Here is a 22,146-nt window from a genome sequence, read left to right as displayed (position 1 = left end):
CAGTATTCACAATATTTTATTTCAATTTTATTTTAATTCCCACATTTTACTGAACATTTCTGGCTTATAAAATAGTGTCTCTATATTATACAGATCTATTATTTAATGACAATGCATGATAGGAACAGCTTGGAAATACAATTTATAATTTAAGACATGTAAGAGCATGTTGTTGGACATTAAAAACTTTTGACATTTCAGAAATCATTAGAAGAAAAAAATAATAATGATACAAGTTTGGAATTGTTGTTAAATATGAAAATATGTACAGTCGAGGTGCATCCTAAAATGCGGAGGATAACGTCAGTTGATCTTTTTATCATCCACTGAGGCCGCTGACCCGTTTGAAGCTTCTCCGTTACACTCAGTCTGGAAAGAAAGGCAATAAACGGTTAATAACATAGTTATATTACATAACCAGTGTGGTTATTCAATAACATACCGTTTTGTAACATTCCTTCTTGAGTGGCTGTCGTTCATATATACAGACACGGCTAAACTTGAATCTGAATCATACTACAGAGCGCCCATTATATGGATACAAATCTATCAATAGGCTATACTGGTGTTGATTACCTTGCATGCTCCGTTGCTCTTTTCGTTAGCCTTCACATCTCCAGTGCCACTCTCCTGGACGGCCTTCTTGGTCCACCAACGGTTGATGACGGGGGAGATGATGGGGTAGAGGAAGGGCTCCAGGAACTGTTTGTAGATCCACAGCAGCACTGGGATGACGATACACGGGATACACACCATGTCTGGGGCTTGGCAGGGCAGCGCTGGGGAAATACCTGAAACGCTGGAAAGACCTGCTGGAAAACAAATAACAGACATTATAATAAATATCTTCATCGGGTGTCATTTGGGACAGACTTACGTTCATGGTTGTATTTGATATCTTATAGTCTCATTCACGCAAAACAGAAGTACCAGTTTTTTTATTGGCCTCTCTGAAAGCTTTTATTCCATGAGAAAGTAATACAAATTTAAGTCGCGTAACTATCAAAAACTCTTTCCTGACATCACGATGACAGTTGACTAAATTAGGCTTTGGGTGACATCTCGAACACACTATATCACATGTGCAGATAACTATTCATTTCCTGTACTGAATATTCAAGACGATATTTTTGTGTTGATTGATCCATTCCTTGCCTGGCTCGTTAGTTCAACGTGAAAATAAACCTGTATTGCCATACTACGTACCTAATAGCCAGTTAGCTTACGCTGTCTAGGTGGATTACTTGTATAGCTAGGCTAGTATTTACAACAACATTGACAGAATTGCATCATGGTTACTCGGCTAGCAAGTTAGCATAGCTTTCTGGTTGAAGACCTCAAACATCAGCTAAAATGTATTGTCACAGTAAACAGGCTGTTCATACAGCATGTCACTAGTTCCTACATTGACTTGAAATGTAGGCCTGGCAAAAGCAGCGAATAAAAAACACATTCAGCTAGGCTGAAAACGGTAACTGACCTGCGGTGTGGTCTGTGCTGTGGATGTCGATGATACGCAATGGAACTCAACAAGCCTAGCGAAAAACCGTCTAACTCCGCGGCGCTAGAGGGAGACAGTTGATTGAAGGGTGTACTGTACACGATCGCTACACTGTAAATTCAACTGTATGTTGAAACAATGTGTTTTATTCACATTGTCTTTAAATAGCTGAATAAAACGTATCGTATTCTAAAATCTACATTTAGCACATGCCTCATTCAAGTGTCTGCACTAAATGACAGACACCAAAGTTGATGTGGGATATATACAACACCAATAACATGGTTCGGGAATATGGTTAGGTAAATGACACGAGCCATGGTAGTGGCCGATGCATTTAATATTAAATCCATCATATACAATCTAGGCATATAGACATAGTAAAATTGGTCTATTGTTTTATCAGCGGTACAATGCCGACCTCGTTCAAACCTCCAATGGCGTTGGTCGTTGCTCTGGTGTTTTGTTAGGATAGCCAATCATGCGCTCCAGTCTTCACAGCTCTGCCGCACCCAAGCGCAAGGGTGGTAAAGGGGCGGAGTCAAACAGAAACTACAACAAGCAAAGGGAGCCCTTGGAAAATACAGCAGGACAGCGGAGTAAAACTGAAAATAGTGAGCCGCATTCATCAAGGAGCAAGTCCACACTACGTATTTTCTGCTTAAAGAGGGTAAGAAGACAACATTTAAAGTGTTGCATTTTAGAGGGGGGGCCAAATGGCGACAGGCCATGTAGACTAAATTATTGAAGTGTTTCGCTCGCCAGTGTGTCTTTGTAGGACACAGCGACGGACAGCATTGCTTCTGTGTTGCCATCATTGCACCCTTCTTCATGTATTCTGAGTGTAGGTCTCACTGTTTTCTGTTTTGCAATGTTGGATGATGTTGTAGGGCAGTTTGACACGGTACTGGACCGTTGATATGGTTGATGGCATAAAGTCTGCTGAATCGGCCAACCAAACCAGCGCGCACCCACACACTAACCTCCACTCTGAATTGAGTCGGCAGAAGAGCTGCGGCAAAAGGCAACAACGTCCAGTAGCCTGCGGTTTAACGAAACAAAAGATTTAGATAGGTTACGAAAAGCTTGTGTACAATAGACTCAATTGACTAAAACAAAACGCTAATTTCCACCGTTTGTACTTTGCATCATTTCGATAGGCTACGTTTGGATATATTATTGTCGGTACTGCTTGTGTAGGGGTGAGTTTTAGTGACTAAAGCGCATTCGTTTTAGTCACTACAAATATCCAGTGAGATTTTTGGCTAGGCTGGAGCCTGCGGCGCCAACCACCAACTAGTGCGTAGTTTTGCATTGAATGGCTTAATGGCCGTAGTGTGTTTACGGTTAGTTACAGTATGCAGGTTATCCGTGGGTGTAATTGCTCAGCTGCAGCAAGTGAAAGGCGTGCTAAGAGCCTTACTATGGGAGGACGAGGCAGATGTACGAGCTAACCTGGGGGACCACAGTGACTGATATATCCACAGGCTATGGCCAGATATGAGGCTGTGCTATCTATTGGTATTAGTTTTGCCCCTGACCGAGGGACAGAGCTGCTAAGCTGTTCCACTGGTCGCTTTCAGTTTCCTGTGTGGTGTAAATCCCCTCCCCCTTCGGCCCTATGAGGATTAGAAGGACTAAAATCCGAGCTGTGGAGATAACTTTGCGTGAAGGGAGGGTAACTCCCTACATTTCGTTACTCTGTTGGAATGAGAGGAGCCAAACTGTGCTCCATGGGATTTTTCTCTACTTTTGCTCCCTTGGAAACCGACAGAGAGCATGATATTTAATGGGATTCTGGTATTGCCAAAGCGACCGTAGAAACACTAACAAAAGGTCTCTCTTTCACTAGTGTTTGTGTTACTCCCACCACACCCATGACCCCTTAGTTTATGAGCATTTTCATATCAAGTTACCCTCTCTTTCACCTTCCTTCATTTGGCAGGGTTTCAGTATAAAACGGAACCGACAGCATCGATAGAGAGGACTGAGATAAAAACATGAGATATGTGCAGAGTAGGGTGCTGTCGCCCCACAGTATGCTGTAGGTCCCAGCTGGAGAGAGGGGCTGTATTTAGCCTACACTTGTGCTCAGTGTGTGTGTATTGCCGGCCACTCGGAATGCTATACTCAGCTCTTCTCACCCTGGACCAAGACTGTGAGTGTGTATGTGTGTGCACTCTACTGTGGGGAGTAGTTGCTCATTTGACAGTAATCCTGTATGTGAATGCTAGATAATAGCCCTGGGAGGGTCCTCTTCTCTCCAGCCTCTGTCGACACCACTACACTACACCACTGGAGTTAGATAGTGTTTATTAGCATGCTAACTGACTAGGTCTAGCCTGGCTTTGAACACCAGTGGTGCTACTGTCAATGAACTTACCAGTTAGAATAGAGGTAACTGGTCTTTGTTTTGTCCTCCATTTCAGGAGAGAAGACAAGTTCTTGAGTCTTTAGCATATTCCGTAGTAAGTACGCACGTTTCCATGTTAGAAATTCTCCTTGATTGAAACTCTTCTGCAGTTTGCCATACGAGAACACCAGATCAGTGTGTGTATTCAGAGTAGAACACACTTAGGGGAAGTGTGTGTAAACACCATGTCACCATTTCCTGCCAGTACCCATACTCCTTTGGGGCACTCAGGGTCACCTGGGTATGACAGAGGCTGGGTATACTCTTACCACAGAGGAAGACTAGCTTTTTGCAGTACTCTAGTTGACTATGCCAGGTCAATACTGGTATGTAGGGTACAGACTGCCTGTCCAATAGCCCTCCACACACACACACACACACACACACACACACACACATCAGTGTTGGTAGTAGAGAACGCAGGCCTTAGTCTACTTACCGTCTATGACTGCTACTGTGACTTTATCAGAGCAGATCAGTAGATTACTGAGATATTGTTTATATTTGTGTTTTGTTTACATAACCTCACTAAGACGCACAATTTAATCACATTTGACAAGATTCCGAACATGGTTTTGCGTTTTGACGAGGGTCATGGGTGATGTTTCGGACCAGAAACATGGTGGGTGCTTTGTCGATTCTTGCTTGTGAATATGACCTGGACCACTCAGACACAGACGCAGCACCCCTTCCAGCGTCTTCTGTTAAGTGCATTCTCCTCCTTCCTGTCCAGGCACTGCGTAGTAGATGGGGTGTATGAGAAGCAGCTGGACTTCTCTACATCTCAGCTGACAAACATTCACCAGGATGTATTTAAGAGTCTCTCTCTCTCCTCTGTCTCTCTTGTTTGCACATAATCCACTCATTTCATTTAACTTGACTGGCATATTTTTGGATCTCACCAAATCAGGCTTTTATTCTCTGCTTTCCATTACTTGTGTCCTTTTGGCACAGATGAAAAAGATTTTAGAAATCAACTTCCTGCTCCATACATCACACCCCATGTCTCCTTTCTGTCATATTGTTGTCAGCCTTCCAATTAACTGAGAAGCTAACATTTAGTTTAGCATTAGCCTACAGAAACAGTGAAGGGGGCTGCACGACTCCTAGATAATGTCTGTAATCAATACTACTCTTCCAGCTCCTCTCCCATTTCAGACCCACTCATCCGCCCATAACACTGCACATCCAGGAGCGATTGTGGTGTATTTTAAAACAAAATGGCCTCGGTTGAGGCCCGCATAGACAGAGAAGGGGGTTCACACACATCTGGATGCTTTGTGAAGTCACCGAGGAGGTCTCCATTCCTGGAGCAGTCTGAGGTATCTGTTACATAACACTTTCACCACTTAAATGGTCCTGGTTTCCCTGGTTTCCACGGCAACGCACAGTTGCCATAGTGACCATTGTGCGGCCAAGTCAGCCCGCGCTCCTGAACCCGTGTGACAGTGGTGAGACGACCTGTGTGCCACAGGCATTATGATTAGTAAATCAACAACTGCCAACTTACTGCACACCCCCTGTATCCATCAAAGCTGCGCACGTCTCTATAAAACCACAATCCCCCCCGAGGCTGAGCTAATCCCTCCACACCCCCACTAAACACATCCAGCCTTGAGAGCTTCCCAGTGAGGCAGTGAGCTAACAGAGACTCCCTATGACTCACCTGGTGGATGGCATGTTTCAGCCCTGTGCAGCGCTCCCATTTCTGCATTCCCTGTAGACCTGGGATCTGAGGGGAGACGGCAGGGCTGCAGAGAAGGATGGGCCCCCGGAGCCTTCTGGAGTGGGAGGACACCATGACATAACCTGTCAGTTATTTCCTGCTCTGCTCCAAAGCAGGGTTACAGGGAGGGGGGAAAGGCAGCAGCCGGCTGCGAGCTACCATGGATGACAACGCCTCAGGGGGGAGGGGGGGTCCCCCTCCTCTGGTGTTGCTTCCCCGTGTTGGTTTCGTTAGTGGACCCTTCGTGATGCCAGTCGCTTTTCTGCATGCTCTGAGTGAATGAGTCTAGTTATTCTGTCAAGTGTTTGTTTTAAAGGGAACTCTGTCAGACAGGCATATATATCATCAGCAGCAACAGGAATTATAATCAGGCACAGAAGAACGTAGACAGCCTGGACAGATGAGTCAGCAGCCCTGTCCGAATGCCACTACCATCAAGCCTCTCTGTCTAGTATCTGTGTCCCTCTCTCCCTCTCTCCCCCTGTCCTTCTGTCCTTCTCTCCCTCCCCCAGAGCTGAGAGACGGACTCATGCTGGCTCAGGTCCTGTTGTCTGACAGGAGGACAGTCCGTACAGCCTTTTATTAGGGCTCCGGGTACATTCACATCCCAGGGAACGCAGCTACAGGACAAGACAGGCGAGCACATCCAGGGACCAGGCCAGAGAGGGAACATCCAGGGAACAGGCCAGAGAGGGCACAGCCAGGGACCAGGCCAGAGAGGGAACATCCAGGGAACAGGCCAGAGAGGGAACATCCAGGGAACAGGCCAGAGAGGGCACAGCCAGGGAAAAGGCCAGAGAGGGCACATCCAGGGACCAGGCCAGAGAGGGAACATCCAGGGAACAGGCCAGAGAGGGAACATCCAGGGAACAGGCCAGAGAGGGAACATCCAGGGAACAGGCCAGAGAGGGAACATCCAGGGACCAGGCCAGAGAGGGCACATCCAGGGACCAGGCCAGAGAGGGAACATCCAGGGAACAGGCCAGAGAGGGAACATCCAGGGAACAGGCCAGAGAGGGAACATCCAGGGAACAGGCCAGAGAGGGCACATCCAGGGAACAGGCCAGAGAGGGCACAGCCAGGGACCAGGCCAGAGAGGGAACATCCAGGGAACAGGCCAGAGAGGGCACATCCAGGGAACAGGCCAGAGAGGGCACAGCCAGGCCCAACATCTTCCACAGTGTCTGGCTCAGAGTCTGCAGCAATCCCCCCACCTCCTTCATCCACCTTGTTCAGGTTATCTGAGGCCAGAACCAGTGTGAGCCAATCGTATTACTGATAGGTCAGAGGTTCGTATTCTCCGTCGGGGCCTAATGAGTGTGTCTGGCACCAGGACCAATCACTGCCGTCACATGGTCCATCCACTGACTGATGGGAATGGGAATTCATCCGATGAGATGAGGACAATTACGCCCTTAAATACAGAAAGATGTGAATGGAAAACAGAATGCCCACCGCTTCCTTTCTTTCCCTCCTCCCTCCTCTTCCCCCGTTCTCCGGAGGTTCTGGTCTGGTCTCTGCAGTGAGGTCTGCAGGGTTTAGGCCGTGTCTGTGGTCGCCATGGCAGCCCTGTGGACAGATTTGGCAGAGGACCTATGTTGGAGAGTAATGGGGATAAGTTATATTATGGTGCGTTTGCCAGGGCCTGTCTCCTCCCCCACCCTCTCCTTTTCCATTTAGACCGTCGACAGGACATTTCAGGACATTTCACAGTCACTAGGGTGACCAGATCCCATCAAACCTAATGTGATACAAAGGGAATGTTTGTGTGGGACACATTAGCAATGCTGAGAGGTAGTCTAATGTTTTTGATAACTCGTGTAGAGGACAGCTTTGAAAACTAGAGCCAATCAAAATTGTCTCTGTGTGAAGCGAGATAAAGGATAAAATGCCTGGTCACCTTAGTTTACACATTATTTTAGCTGGAGCTCTCATGGGGGACAGGCAGTGATGGTTTAGAGACACTCCCTGGTTAGCTTACTGCGTTATTAAAGCCAACATCGCTTGTTTTGGACCTCCCATAGACTGGCAGAAAATCAATGCAAAGGCCCCCTGGGAAGGTCACATGACAGGAAGCAGAGCGCTAAGAGGAGGCTGGGTATCAGAGTGCCGGGCCTGCGAGCAGAGAGCCTTGTTTCCACTGAGCACGGCACTGTACTGTGTTCCAGTCTTGCCTGAACAGGAAGTGAACCTCCGCACTTCTGACCTCTGACCCCCAGGAGCTGACACCAGGATGAACGGTGACTCAGGTGCCGGGGTGGTGACGGCCCCGCCTCCCACCACTGCGCCCCACAAGGAGCGCTACTTCGACCGCGTGGATGAGACTAGCGCGGAGTACCAGCGGGAGAGGAACATGGCGCCCGACCTTCGCCAGGACTTCAACATGATGGAGCAGAGGAAGAGGGTGTCCATGATTCTGCAGAGTCCGGTCAGTCTGACACACGCACACACACACATAATGGGCATGGACACACATTCTAAATACACACACAGACAGACCATAAACACATGCATACACACACATACACACACAGTCCACTGACAGACCCACACAAACACACAGGCTAATAGTATAACCTCCCACCTATCACATGACAAAATCAGCTTTCTCTTTATCAACAGTGTGTCTGTTCCTATCCCAGTTCCTTGAGGGTTCACCTCTGTCTCTGCTGTGTGTATGGCGACATTGTCAACAGGAAGAAAGACATTTCTCCAAGAGCTGGAAGGACGGGGCTGAGACTGGGGCAGGGCTAGAGAGGAGGCTTGGGATTGGCTGGCCTAAGAGCTAGCCCAAAGCACAGGCCAATAGCGTGCTGCAAGACAGGACAGTGTTGGACGGAGACACACAAGTCGTCCAATATAGAGCAGAGCTGTGTCCGCCTGGATGTGTGTCTGAGTTCAACCCTAACTTGTACCCCCCCTCCTTCTCCAGGCTTTCTGTGACGAGCTGGAGACCATGATCCAGGATCAGTTCCAGAAGGGGAAGACCCCCACCAGTCTACTGGCCCTGCAGCAGATCGCTGACTTCATGACCACCTCCATGCCCACCATGTACCCTGCCGCCCCCCAGGGGGGCATGGCTGCCCTCAACATGAGTACGTACATGAGCAGGGAACGTGCTAGTTCGTATCTTGCTGTAGTAGCTCCAGGCCACCGTGTACCCTGCTGCCCGCGAGTATGCACCACTCGGAGAGCTGTGTCTCTAGACTGACCTCCACCTCCCCCTCCTCCCCCATGTCCAGGTCTGGGGATGGTGACCCCCGTGAACGACCTGCGTGGCTCGGACTCCATCTCCTATGACAAGGGAGAGAAGCTGCAGCGCTGCAGGCTAGCTGCCTTCTACCGCCTCACAGACCTGTTCGGCTGGTCCCAGCTGATCTACAACCATCTCACGGTAAGTACGCACGCACACACACACACACACCTCTGTCACGGCGAGCCAACACATGCTCTTCTAAGTTACTTGTTCGGAAATGCCAACTCCCCATTGGGAAGGTGTGGTCCATATGGCATCATGAGACAGCGTCTTAGTTTTATGTGGATTCACATGCATGTGTATTGTGACTTTGTGCCACCCAGGTGAGGGTGAACTCTGAAGAGGAGAGATTCCTGATCGTCCCTTTTGGTCTCCTGTACAGTGAGGTGTCAGCCTCCAGCCTGGTGAGACCCTCTGCTCCTCTTCCCTCCCCTTCTCCTCCGCCACCCTCCTCCTCCTCTTCCTCCTGTCCTGTCGTCTGACTGTGTACTCCGCTCGTGTGTGTGTCCAGGTCAAGATCAACATGCAGGGGGAGATAGTGGACCGGGGAAGCACCAACCTGGGGGTGAACCAGGCTGGCTTCAATCTCCACTCTGCCATCTACGCTTCCCGGCCCGACGTCAAGTGCATCGTCCACATCCACACACCAGCAGGCGCCGCGGTATGGAGTGGGGGAGGGATGGAGGTAGTGAGGTAGAATGAATGGAGGGGGGGGGGACCAGGATGGAGAGAAAGGCAGTGATGGGGTACAGAGAGGGAGATCCGGGTGTGACCTGATGTGTGTGTGTGTGTCAGGTGTCTGCTATGAAGTGTGGCCTGCTGCCTATCTCTCCGGAGGCCCTGTCTCTGGGAGAGGTCTCCTACCACGACTACCACGGCATCCTCGTGGACCAGGAGGAGAGCCTGCTCATCCAAAAGAACCTGGGGCCCAGGAGCAAGGTGTGTGTGTGTGTGTGTGTGTGTGTGTGTGTGTGTGTGTGTGTGTGTGTGTGTGTGTGTGTGTGTGTGTGTGTGTGTGTGTGTGTGTGTGTGTGTGTGTGTGTGTGTGTGTGTGTGTGTGTGTGTGTGTGTGTGTGTGTGTGTGTGTGTGTGTGTGTGTGTGTGTGTGTGTGTGTGTGTGTGTGTGTGTGTGTGTGTGTGTGTGTGTGTGTGTGTGTGTGTGTTTGAGAAAACAAAAACTGTGTGTGAGTTTGACAAGATGAGGAGATGGACATACCTGGTGTGTATTTGTGTGTGTGTGTACTAACCTGCGTGGCCCCTCCAGGTGTTGATCCTGAGGAACCATGGCCTGGTGTCTGTGGGGGAGACAGTGGAGGAAGCCTTCTACTACATCCACAACCTGGTGACGGCCTGTGAGATTCAGGTAACACACACGCACACACACTTCACATCATTCTGCTCTCTTGCTGCTGCTGTCTGGCTGGATATATGTTTCTGTCTCTCTGACTGTGTATCCACGTTTGTCTGCGTTGTGCGTTGTGTGTGTGTGTCTGACCACAGGTGCGCACCCTGGCCAGCGCGGGGGGGCCAGACAACCTGGTGATGCTGGACCCAGGGAAGTACAAGTCTCGGCCCCGTGTCCCGGAGCCCCCCCCTGAGGGGTCCAGCCCCCAGCCCAAGTGGCAGGTGGGGGAGCAGGAGTTTGAGGCCTACATGAGGATGCTGGACAACCTGGTAGGAGAGAGACCACCCTTATCCTGCCTGAATGCTCCTGGGAAATTCATTTTGAACAAGACGATATTGAATGCTTAGTACCTTCGACAATAAAAATGGCTTCCCTTCCTTTGACCTCGTTCTACCCCCTGTTACTTTTGCTCTCCCTCTCCTGCTCTGTCCCTCTCCTCTCTCTCTCCCTGTCTTCCTCCCTCTCTCTCCCCGTCTCCCAGGGCTACAGGACCGGCTACCCCTACCGCTGCCCAGCGCTCCGGGACAAACACAAAAAGTCCAGCGAGGCGGAGCTCGCGTCCTCGGCCGTGGGCTCCTTCTCGTACGGCGAGGACAGCGACTCGGGCGCCCGCTCCCCGCTCAAGCACAGCTTTCAGAAGCAGCCGCGCGACAAGACGCGCTGGCTGGGCTCGGCCGGGCGCCCTGACGGCGAGGAGGAGGGCTCGGAGGCGGGCAGCCCCAAGGCGAAGGCTAAGGTGTGGACCAACATAACACACGATCACGTCAAACCCCTGCTGCAGTCTCTCTCGTCCGGTGTCTGCGTGCCAAGCTGTATTACCAACTGCTTGGTCTGTGCCTACCTTACTGTTCATAGTTTAGACCTACTGCTACTGTTGTTCTGGGGCAGCTGACTGGTCCTCCAGGCCTCCCAGGGGGGGGGAGAGATAGATCAGATGACTGAAGTCTACTGCAGAGAAGTGTAGTTGGAGTTGTCTCCCATTTCTCTCGCTCTCTCTCGCCTATACTCTCTCTCGTAGATCTTCCCATTGGCCCTTGTCCTGTCCCTAGACAAACCCCTCCTGTGTAGAGGAGTGATACCTAACCACCCTGCCCCCCCCCCCGCTTCAGAGTGCCAGTTCAGCTGCCCAGCGCATGCCGTGTTGCATGAGTAGTGGTGATATGCATTGTGGGTGTTGTCCTGGAAGAGTGTCGGGGGTGGGGGGGAGACATGAGGCCACTGGTGGGCATGGCCTGATGGTTGTTAACCACTGCAGCACTTGCCCCTCGCTTCCTGTCTGTCTTACGTTTGTTTCCTGTCTCACCCGAGGAAGACGACTAACGTGCTAGACTCGCCTCGGTTTAAAACCGAAGGCTTGCCTCTTCGTTCACCGTTTTGGTTGAACTGGATCCAGGTGGCGACCTATGCCTCTTGTGTGTGGATGGTGAACCCCCCACCTCATACTAATGATGTCAGCCATATGGGGTCTTTTTGTGACTCCCTGCCCCCTTTCCTCTCCCCAAAACACCCTCAACTGCCCTCGTTTTTTCCCCCCCAATTTTTTTCTCAAGTTTGATTTTCTGTTCCAAGTATGACCCCAGACCCCCATAAAGTGTGCTTGTCTCTGCATGACCGGATTTGTTTAAGACCACAACAGAGGCCACTATAACCGTTCTTAACTTCTGAACCGATTGTTATCTCCTGTGAGGAAGTAGGTGTGTTGTGTTGTGAGGCTCTCTCAGTGAGTATACCATGTTTACATGTCCATCCATGAACCCAGCCTCTCTACCCATAATGCCCTGCTCCTCGCTCCACATCCGGGCCCGACAGGGCCCCTCAAACATGGCTGACTGGAATGAACCCCCTGGGCTTCTCTCTCTCTCTGTACATGCTCCCTCAACACGCAGAGTGAGAACATGCTTCTGAAACGGGGGGTGAAATATGATTTTGTATTTCAATGTGATTATTTATGATTTGGAATGAAGGTTCAGTTTAATCTAATTTGCCTTCAGTCTTAACTCAAGAGGAAAAGACTGTGCCGGAATCTGCTTTTATTCTTCATGTTACTTGGTTGAAGATGAGTTTTGGCTTTGGGTGACTGGTCTAACATCCATACATGGTGTGGTAGCAGGCTGTAGAAACTTCTAGTATAGCTACATCTACTCATCTATTCATCTAAATACACAAAAATGTTAAAAGAAAAACAAAACAGTGGAAAATGAAAGCTATGTGTAGTCAAGGTTTGAAGATCAGTATCCAGGAACAAGTGTGGGCCATTTATTAGGTGGGAGAGAGTGCAACACTTTCTTTTTTTTAAGAACTGATCAAGTAGAAGTTCCTGTTAACTTCTGAATGGGGCCTTCTGTAGAGTTTTGTGTGTCGTCTTGGATGGGTTGTTAGAATGTCAGCCAATGATCTCAGCTAAAGCAATGATCTGACTTTCTGTTCTTAAGCTCTTTAGAGCTCTTTAAAGCGCTTAAGCTCATTAGATAATCAGTGTTGGTCATGATCAACTTGGAACAAACCATATAAAAACTTGAAAACTAGCGAGCATTAGAACGTAGGTTCATTCCTGGAGAGGGGGTCTCTGGAGCAGTGTGTGTAGTGTGTGTGTGTGTGTGTGTGTCTCTCTCTCTTCTCTGTGTTGTCCTGTCCCGTGTGCCATCTGGGACATGATGATGGTGATGCCAACTCACTCACCCCTCACAGCCACACCAGCTTGTAAGACCGTTCCATCACCGCCTCACCCCTCGCACACTGTACCCCCGCCCTCACCCCCCGCCCTCTTTCTCATCCATTTCCGTTGGCCTTGGTAGTGTTCAGTTTCGTTTCACTGCTTTTGAATTCGGGACTGACGGTATATCAATGATGATGATGATGAAGGTGGTGTGTACTGAGTTTTCCAGTAGTAGTAGTACTACCTGCATGTCTCAATGAGGATAACTGGGAGGGATTCACTTTTATGAGGGGCATCATCATTGGTTGACTGGCTCCAGGTTGAGTTTTATTTTGTATAAATCTTTCAACAGAACCATCATCTTCCTCCTCCTCCATTTCAGTTTGACCAGCATGACACTTCCTGTGTTGTTGGGCCTGTGTAGTTTTTTCTGTACATATTCTTCATCTTTTTATATATTTTCATGTTGTGTCATATTGATTGGGCAGACTTGGGCACAGAGGTTGTTGGTTAACTCTGTTGTCGTGGTTGCAGTGGACAAAGGAGGAGGGGGCTCGCCAGGCGGCAGTAGCCAATCAGTTCATCCCCATGAACACCAACGCCAAAGAGGTGCTGGAGATGAGGAACAAGGTAAAACGCCTTGTGACATGTCCTCCATATAGCTGTACTCCGTCTGTCCTTTGTCCAGATGGACTGTGCTATTGATGTTTTCGTAAGGCCCATGTAGACAATTAAGGATAATTCCCCTCTCCCCCTCATCTCATTTCTGTTCCGTCCTCCCTCCTGCCTCTGTAGATCCGCGACCAGAACTTGCAGGACATCAAGACTGCAGGGCCCCAGTCCCAGCTGCTCTGCGGCTCCGTCATGGAGCGCTCCTTTGTCCAGGTGAGTCGAAACAAGCGGCCCCAGCCAGCCACAATGGGATCCGACATGCACACAATGAAATACCAAAGGTGCACTTTGTTTAGTCCACCTGGCATGCCAGGGTTGCCCTTCTGGGGCGGCCATCTTCCCATGGCGCAGCACCAGTTTTGGTGTCTACGGGTATTGCAAATCTGTGTGTGACCCAGGTGTACTACATATGTCTGTGCTGCAGTATTAGGATAAAGGTAGTATGAAATACTGCGATATCATCAGTTCTGCTTCTCCAAGGTATCATAAACACCCGTTCATAATAGACATGCTAGATCAAAAACCGACTTCACCCACAACAGGGAGCCAAAATGGCCTCCATATTGCATCCTAGAGCCAGAATGTCTTCCATATTGTGTCCCAGAGCATGGACCTTTTGTGTAACTGTGCCATTATTCTTCGACCCCAGAGAGAGTCACTGTGGCAGGTGAGTACGTGGCAGAGGTAACCTCCCGCTGCCTGGCATCCACCCACCACAGGGGGCGCTGTCTCCTCCTCTGGGCTGGGTTCTGCTGCCTTTTCATTATCGTTTGTGTCTTCTCCTTTGGTTGGCCGGTTTGCTTAGGTGCATTGCTCTGATTGGTAGATTTCTTTTCTGCAGGCCTCTCATATTTACACGGCCCTTCCCCTTTTCAGGATTTACTGTAATTCTGTACATGATGGGACTCAATTGTTGTGAGATTGAGACGTTCTAGTGTCTGGTTTTTCATATAGTTTTTTTGCGTGAAGCCATATGTAAGCTGATTATGGTAGCAAGGTGTATTTGTGTATGTCTGGTTTTGCATTGCATTATTTGATCATTTGATCATTTGATCATTCCATTTGCAACATCAGCTTCCTATAGCCAGCTGTCTGCATGCCTGTGCATCGGCGTGTGTGTGTTAAGCGTGTGTGTGTGCACGTGTTGAGCTTGTGTGTGTGTGGGCTACGTGTATTTGACTGTACACACGTGAGAGAATGAGAAAGACAAGTTTGTCTTGTGTCCCCCTCACTCAATCTACTATTGCAGGACGCCCCTCTCTCTGACTGTATGGACTGTATTGATGGCCCTGATGTGTCAGAGGGGGCCAGTAGCCCTGCTAAGTCCTTTAGAAAGGTACTTCCTGTTCCTGTTGTGACATCATCACAATGCGCCCCAATCCCTCCCCCAGCCTCGTCTTAACCGAAGTGGGTGTGGCCAGAAGGAACGCTTACCAGATGACTTGACACAGCTAACTTTACAACACTGTACTGTCCTGTCAAAAGCATTATATGGATATATATGGGGGACTTGGGGCTGGTTTGGGGTGCAGTATTACTCCTCTGCTCTGTGTTATACTTGCAATGTCGGCAAAAGGAACGGGTTACAGCACCATCAATTTGAATCCACAATCTGTAACATTCATCGCTAGCTGTCAGTGCTGGCCTGACTGCATGTTTTGTCAAAGTCTAACCTTGAATGTTGAGTTCCGTCTTTTTATGGCCACCTGCTTTCCCTCTGTCCGCCTGCAGGGGGAGTTGGTGACGGCATCCAAGGCCATCATAGAGAAGGAGTTCCAGCCTCACGTGGTGGTCAGCAAGCAGGGGCCCAACCCCTTCACCAAGCTGACCGACCACGAGCTGGAGGAATACCGCAAGGAGGTGGAGCTCAAACAGAAAGGACCGGAAGGTAAGAGCGGGTGGGGGGGGGGGGGGGGCGAGGAAATGAAAGGCATCATCGTGTTTTGTCCCCGTGCGGTTCTTGTCAGATGTAGTGTATCAGCACGTGCCATGACAAGGTCCCAGCCCTGTCTGTGCTCTAAGAGTGTGGTGTCGAAGGATGATGTGTGGGTTCTCTGCGCCCCTCCACACCTGACCCCAGACACTGGCAGCGTCACATGCAGACAAAGTGTTATGTTGCCCCCCCATTCAGTGCAGGGTCGGGGTCAGGGCGACCAGGCTCCTCCCACCACCACCACCAGCAGCTCAGAGCTCTCTGAGCCTGTGGAGGGACCGCTCCCTACCTCCATCCCTCCAGGGAATCCAACCCCCCCTTCGTCTGTCAGTGGCACCCAGCCGGATCAGGGACAGTCCCGGGACCCCCTCGGCTCCCCGCCTCCCCCCGAAGCCCCCACTGCCGCTGGCCAGGCCTCCGACTCGCTCCCACCCACCTCTGGGAAGGGGAGTCCCAAGACCTCCGGCGAGGGGCCGGTGGGGAGGTCAGAGCCCGAATCCCCTCAGAAGGAGTTCCACTGTGCGGTCCTGCGGGCGCTGAGCGTGAGCAGCAGGGAGCAGGCCCTTGAGGAGGACCAGCCTCCAGGTACCTTCTGCTGCCCTGCCCTGCCCAGACCCCCCTCACCCTCCCTGGCTGTCCCGGGCCCACCTACCCCCATCCTGGCCTGCACCCTGGAGTCCCCCCCCCCCCCCCCCCCCCCTGCATTCTCCTTCTATCCCTCTGGTCTGGGAGGTCCCACCCCTGGCTGGTTGATTGGCAGGTTCCTGATCCGTTCGTTTGGTGAAAGTGGTGGACTGGCTCTCTCTATCTTTCTCCACTGGGGCTCGTTCTGTGTGCCACATCCTGTATTTACAACCAATACCCCTCTCCCAGTCTCTCCATCTGCCCCCTCCATCTGCCACTCCTCCTTTCTCTGGTGGAAGGGAAGCATTTTGGTCTCTGGTGGAACATTTCGGGTGGATCTGAGCTTTGAACCTCCTAAACTAACCTCGTAAACAACATTTGGATGCCGACTAACCACCTGAACCAATCGGACGTTACAGACTGTGGTGACGCCTGGCCACGTGTTTTGTCGTCGGTTGATGTGAGTTATGTCGTTTGTTTTGTTTGTTTGGCCTCTCCAGACCAGGAACAGGTAGCGGAGCCTGAGCCGGAGGTCAGAGGTCAGGAGGAGACGCGTACCCCTCCCAGCACCCCCGTCAAAGCAGAGGAAGGTAGGTCGGCCCCTCTCTCGTGCCCCACGCTGCTCTGGCTCTCTACGGCCTCTCCTGGTTGGCTGGTTAGTGAGGTCCTCTGACCCTGATTTGGAAGTAGCTGATTGGCTGGTTGGTGGTGTCCTCTCCCTCCTGGGTGGGTCGTCTCCAGGGCCAACAGAAGGAACTCTCGGGGTCCGTCCCTGTGTCTGCGAGGTGGGGGTGTGGGGTCTCTGTCCGGTGTTTGCTGTTTGATGTGGTCTTTAACACACTACTGTAGGTGCTGCTGTGTTACTTTTTGTCCTTTATTGATTTGTAATAACAGACCAAGAGGCCACGTGGTTTACTCAATTATAATTATACAAATTATATGGGCATTAAGATGCCATATTAAATATCAATTTAAATGGAAGAACAAGATAACAACTGATTTTAATCTGGGGATTTTAACAGGGATTATATACAGACTATGTTTATATCTGACACTCTGCTGGGACTGACTAAAATAAAGATTTATTGTATGAGAGTAGGTTTGTTCGTTTATTCTCCCTCTTGGTCTTTATTACTGTTGGATTACACCTCAGTTAGTCATTACTATGTAAATATAATGACTTACCAGTATACTAGAGAGGAATGGGGGGGGCAGAGAAAGTCAAAAGAAAGAAAGTGGGATTAAGAGAGGAAGTGATTAGTTTTATACAATCACAATGGTGTAATCTAACGCCTTATTGTATTGTTTTAATAAAGTAACCTGAATCTGACTGTCCATAGTATAAATATACCTTCATCTTCCTCTCATTCTCCATCTTCTGGAGTCTCCAAGAATGGCTTCCATTCTTTTGATTTGGTTACTTTACACTCCTGGTATTTATACCACTAAGTTTGTTTTAATTCTTCCTTATTTGGTTTGGACTTTAACACGGTGGCTGTGTTTGATCTGCATAGACATTTGTTTCTACTTGTGCTTTTTCTTCTTTGTGGCTGCCTTACAATCAGGAGATGGGAATGCTAAAGAATACCTGTTGCCATAGTAAGTACGTACTGTTCCAACCCTCACCCTCTCAGCCTGTGTTTCTCACTAACCCCTTATCTTCCTCTGCATGGCCTCATCCTGTCACCTCCTCGTGGCTGAACTAACCTCTCAGCCTAGGAAGAATCTCCCCGTCCTCTTCTTCCTCCTTCCTGTCTCGTCCGGAAGTCCTTGTTGTCGGGTGCTGTTTCAGACCGTCCTCCTGTCTGGGGAGTGTAGTGCAGGGCGGTGATCATATAGGCCCCAAAATGGTAGTCCTACAACGACAAAAAGCATACTTCCAATACAAATATCTGCTGTATTTACACACAAATGATGAAACGCTGAATACATGTTGAATAGTACGACCCACCAGAGACCTGGAGCTCCTCAGACAGTGAGATTAATCTGACAACAAAGCTGGCAATAACTCTGTTACTAGGCAACCTCTGTTCCTTCCTGGAGTTGACCCGCTGTGAAAGTATCAATTAACCTCTGGACACATCCACATCTTAAAAACTTTCTATCTGAAACCACGTGCTTTGACATAGAAACTGTGTTGAATACACAGGAACAGGTAGAGTATTAAACTGTGTGACTGGATGTTCTGCTTCCTCCCCCAGGTGTGTGTCCTGACAGGTATTCCACTCTTCAGTACTTGGTTTTGTTTCTGTAAATGGATACGTGCTGTATCTGGCTTACAGTGTGTGAGGCTGTGTGCAGCGTGTGAGGCTGTGTTTGTAGCGTGTGAGGCTGTGTTTGTAGCGTGTGAGGCTGTGTGTGCAGCGTGTGAGGGTGTGTGTGAGGCTGTGTGTGTGCAGCGTGTGAGGCTGTGTGCAGCGTGTGAGGCTGTGTGCAGCGTGTGAGGCTGTGTGTGCAGCGTGTGAGGCTGTGTGTGCAGCGTGTGAGGCTGTGTTTGTAGCGTGTGAGGCTGTGTTTGTAGCGTGTGAGGCTGTGTTTGTAGCGTGTGAGGCTGTGTTTGTAGCGTGTGAGGCTGTGTTTGTAGCATGTGAGGCTGTGTTTTAGCGTGTGAGGCTGTGTTTGTAGTGTGTCAGGCTGTGTTTGTAGTGTGTCAGGCTGTGTGTGTAGTGTGTGAGGCTGTGTGTGCAGTGCGTGAGGCTGTATTTGCAGATAGTGAGGCTGTGTTTGCAGCAAGTGAGACTGTTTTCAGCAAGTGAGGCTGTGTTTGCAGCACGTGAGGCTGTGTTTGCAGCACGTGAGGCTGTGTTGGTCCAAGCAGGCTATAATGTGCTTCATGTCTTTCACCTGGTGTTACGGCTGATATATCTGTCACATCTCTCATAAAACCATCAGTAAATAAAAGGCAATCACCGGAGACTGAGGTTCAAAGGTGAATATAGTTGTGTCTGGTTGAGCATGCTAGTCACTAGATTATAGCATGGAGCTCACTGATCTTAGAAGAGGACTGTGTCTAGAGAAACCAGTGTGTGATCTGAAGGTGATGGTGGTTTGGTGAAAGCACCATGGAGAAGAGGATGCTCCAGGCTAGGTCAGGGACAGATGGCAGGTAAAGTAGATCAAGGCTGTTGTCATGTAGGTGCTAGTTACGATGATGAGTTAGTACTCTTCATTACTGCTGACCGTCCTGACTTGAAAGACAGAATGGTAGTCTATTATAGATGGCTAATAAATAGCTCATTGGTGTTAGCTTGGTTTGCGCTTCAGTGCTGACACAGTTTAGCTAATCTGATTATTAGCTGGCCTGTGAGAAGTGTTTTCTCTAGTCGACGGAGAGGGTTGAGGGTGATTAGCCCACGTTCTAGTGTTCGTTCTAGTCATAATACAAGTCCTAGTACCCTCTCCAGCAGTGGATGTTTTCAGCTCCTCAGGCCCTGTGAATCAACCGTTTTCAGTCTGACCTGACTGTGTTACGTCCCCTCCTCTTCCTCCCCCCCAGAGTCCCAGCCTGATCACACCTTTAAGGACGAGAGCGACGCAGCCACCATGAGACAGACCCTCCCTGACCTCACCCCGGACGACCCCTCTGACGCCCCCCCCCCTCCCCACAGAAGACTCCACGCCCGCCGCCGCAGAGCAGGTTGAGGGGGAGGAGCCCGCCTATGCCCCCGAAGACCCCGCCGCTGTCGGCGAGGCGGGCAGCGACGGGTCTCCCAGTAAATCACCCTCCAAAAAGAAGAAGAAGTTCCGCACGCCCTCCTTCCTGAAGAAGAACAAGAAGAAGACAGAAACCTAATCCCACATCACGCCACTTCCCCCTTGTTGCTTTCGTCCTCCCTCCCTCTCTCTCCGGAGCGAGGCACGCACGCCTACACATACACACATACACAATCACTCTCTCCTGGATTTTCCAGCTTTTTTATCTTGTTTTGTCCGGCTTTTAACTTGTCATTCACCTTTTAGTGTGTGCCAATTTTATATTCAGTATACGAGTCCAAGTTGCTTTAAGGTTTTACCAGTGGCTTTCAGTGAAGAGTGAGCACTGCTGTGTGGTCCTGAGCTGCCTGTTTAGACCCACAGCCTACCATGTCAGCTTAAGCAGTTTCAGCTATATTATGTCCCATATTTTTATCTTGTTTATAAAGAATATTACTAAACCTGATTAACCTCTAGAATGTAATGGGATTGTATCAAAATGTATCAAAGTGTCTTTAAAAAAAGAAAAGAAAAATGGACTGCAAAAAAAGGAAGCTGTACTCCTTTGTCTCATCATTAATCTGTGGTAATTCTCAAATACTAAACTGCATAGTAAACTGCATACTACTGGGTGCTAATCTTTGATGTCACAGTAGCATCATAGCTGAATCCTAACCATTCAGAAACTGTGGTGTTCCAGGGGAGTCCTCTAGCTTCCCTGCGCTGTGTGCCATGGCAGGTACAGTTGGCTAATGGTCAAACTGAACTCCATGTTGTCAAATGTTAAGTCAGACTTAGTTCTATCTACACTGCTCTCTTATCGAGGGCCAAATCATGTCAGAGGAAGGCCACTCTGCTACTGCAGAGAAACGCAAACAGCAAACCACACTCCCGTTTAATCAGGAGGAGTAACCCATAGCTCTGCTTCAGAGTTGCTTGTTATCCTGCACTGCCTAGACTTCTGAGGAGACATCCTCAGATGTCAGATTCAGAGCCCAGGTCCAGGTGACCCCAGTCACTATGGGATTAAGATTTGAGCTGTTCGTAGGTCAGCGTTGTGATTCCTCTCACACAATTGTCAACCAGTAGCCTATGCATTTCCATACGGCAAAGAGGAATGTGTCCGAATGTTTCCAGAATGTTGTTTTTCTAAAAACAATGTCTCCTTGTCTTGCTTTGGCCCCTCATCAACCTAGGCTTCTCTGAGGAGACAGACCAACAATAAGAGTTTAGGATTTTATTTTAAGTCTAATAAAACTCCTTGTTAGTTTTTTACATAATTGAGCCGATGTGACTAGCTGTGAGTGAGAGCACTGTGAATCAGACCACTGCCTGAACTCCTCCCGTCTCCACCCTCGCTTACAGACACTGTAGATACAGGGAGCATTAGGACAGCTGCAAGGAATATTCATTCACTGTTAAAATGCATTACAATGCTGCATGAACGACCCCGACTCCTCACTGTTCATCATGGACTTTCCTGTGGAGATCCTTTTTTCAAATGTCTGTCGCTAGAAAAGACCCTCGACACTCAAGACACAATGGACTAGTAGGAGAGGAGCGTTTAGGAGGGATCTGAACCGCTACAGCTAAACCTGTTAGAGGTGGTCTGACAGGCTGTAGTAGGCCTACTGGGAACAATGTTGATCTCTCCTGTGAAGCTTGGTTATTAGACCACCACAAACCTGGTATTTAATGACAGTGTCAGAACAGAGCCAGCTGAGAACATGACCCTGGGTGGAGGACGTATTGCATGGCTTTAAAAGGCTTTGAGCTTCTATCGTTTGTTGTCTTTTACTTTTGTTTTTTTTGTGCTATATTGTGCTAATAACAATACTAAGCCCCCCTGTAGTCCAGATTTCAGTTGAGCCGTCTTAACTTGTGTTGAACTTTGCAGCTCTGATGATTTGTGTTCTATGAACTGTTCACCATGCAAAGTGGGTCTCAGATTCATCTATAGAGAACTACCATCTGTTTGTCATGGAGTGTTTATTTTTTGTCCCATGAATTAAAAAAAAACCTTCAAAACTTTGACAGCTGGTACTTGTGATTCATTGGAAGTTAAACTCGATGTGTTATAGTATGGATTGTTTTTAATCCATAATATGTATTTGTGTGTCACCATTTTTATTATTTTTAGGAATACTTGAAAAAAAAAGACTGAACGTCGTCAGCGTCTGCAGGCATAGCCTACTCATTTGCGTTTAAGAGTTTCGCCTGTGGTGGGCGCTGTAACAAAACCCGTTGTATCCGGTTTTCTTTCGGAT

At 49.1% G+C, this 22,146-nt stretch overlaps 2 protein-coding genes across 3 annotated transcripts; one reads left to right on the top strand and one right to left on the bottom strand.

Moving 5' to 3' along the window:
• On the bottom strand, nucleotides 1-1,556 carry LOC136956858 (UPF0729 protein C18orf32 homolog). Of its 2 annotated transcripts, none has more exons than XM_067250878.1 (3): nucleotides 1,481-1,556; nucleotides 577-809; nucleotides 1-369 (listed from the first exon to the last, which is right to left on the bottom strand). In XM_067250878.1, exons 2-3 carry the CDS (start codon nucleotides 754-756, stop codon nucleotides 304-306), a joined length of 246 nt encoding a protein of 81 aa, XP_067106979.1. In that variant the 5' UTR covers nucleotides 757-809; nucleotides 1,481-1,556; the 3' UTR covers nucleotides 1-303. The 2 variants fall into 2 exon arrangements, with proteins under 2 accessions (XP_067106979.1, XP_067106978.1); XM_067250877.1 differs by having other exon boundaries at nucleotides 577-812; nucleotides 1,481-1,526.
• A 479-nt stretch (nucleotides 1,557-2,035) lies between these two features.
• add1 (adducin 1 (alpha)) lies at nucleotides 2,036-21,913 on the top strand. Its single transcript, XM_067249768.1, is given in 19 exon segments — nucleotides 2,036-2,171; nucleotides 7,860-8,068; nucleotides 8,573-8,735; nucleotides 8,883-9,034; nucleotides 9,220-9,300; nucleotides 9,408-9,557; nucleotides 9,692-9,835; nucleotides 10,161-10,259; nucleotides 10,397-10,570; nucleotides 10,783-11,037; nucleotides 13,492-13,587; nucleotides 13,753-13,842; nucleotides 14,279-14,296; nucleotides 14,879-14,965; nucleotides 15,361-15,517; nucleotides 15,761-16,147; nucleotides 16,687-16,776; nucleotides 19,683-19,776; nucleotides 19,778-21,913. Coding segments are annotated over 18 exon segments (2,634 nt in total). The 5' UTR covers nucleotides 2,036-2,171; nucleotides 7,860-7,873; the 3' UTR covers nucleotides 19,980-21,913.
• The last annotated feature ends 233 nt before the right edge of the window (nucleotides 21,914-22,146 follow it).

The sequence above is a fragment of the Osmerus mordax genome, chromosome 14 (assembly GCF_038355195.1).
Source record: "Osmerus mordax isolate fOsmMor3 chromosome 14, fOsmMor3.pri, whole genome shotgun sequence".
Taxonomy (NCBI): domain Eukaryota; kingdom Metazoa; phylum Chordata; class Actinopteri; order Osmeriformes; family Osmeridae; genus Osmerus; species Osmerus mordax.
The sequence above is the reverse complement of the archived record's forward strand: the minus strand, read 5'-3'. Positions and strand labels throughout refer to the sequence as shown.

What these genes read in the sequence shown, in the direction of transcription:
- LOC136956858 (XM_067250878.1), bottom strand. Translation starts at nt 756, where the DNA reads ATGGTGTGTATCCCGTGTATCGTCATCCCAGTGCTGCTGTGGATCTAC. An exon ending in AGAGCAACGGAGCATGCAAG is followed by an intron (nt 370 to 576) that starts GTAATCAACACC and finishes CTTTCTTTCCAG; the next exon opens with ACTGAGTGTAACGGAGAAGC.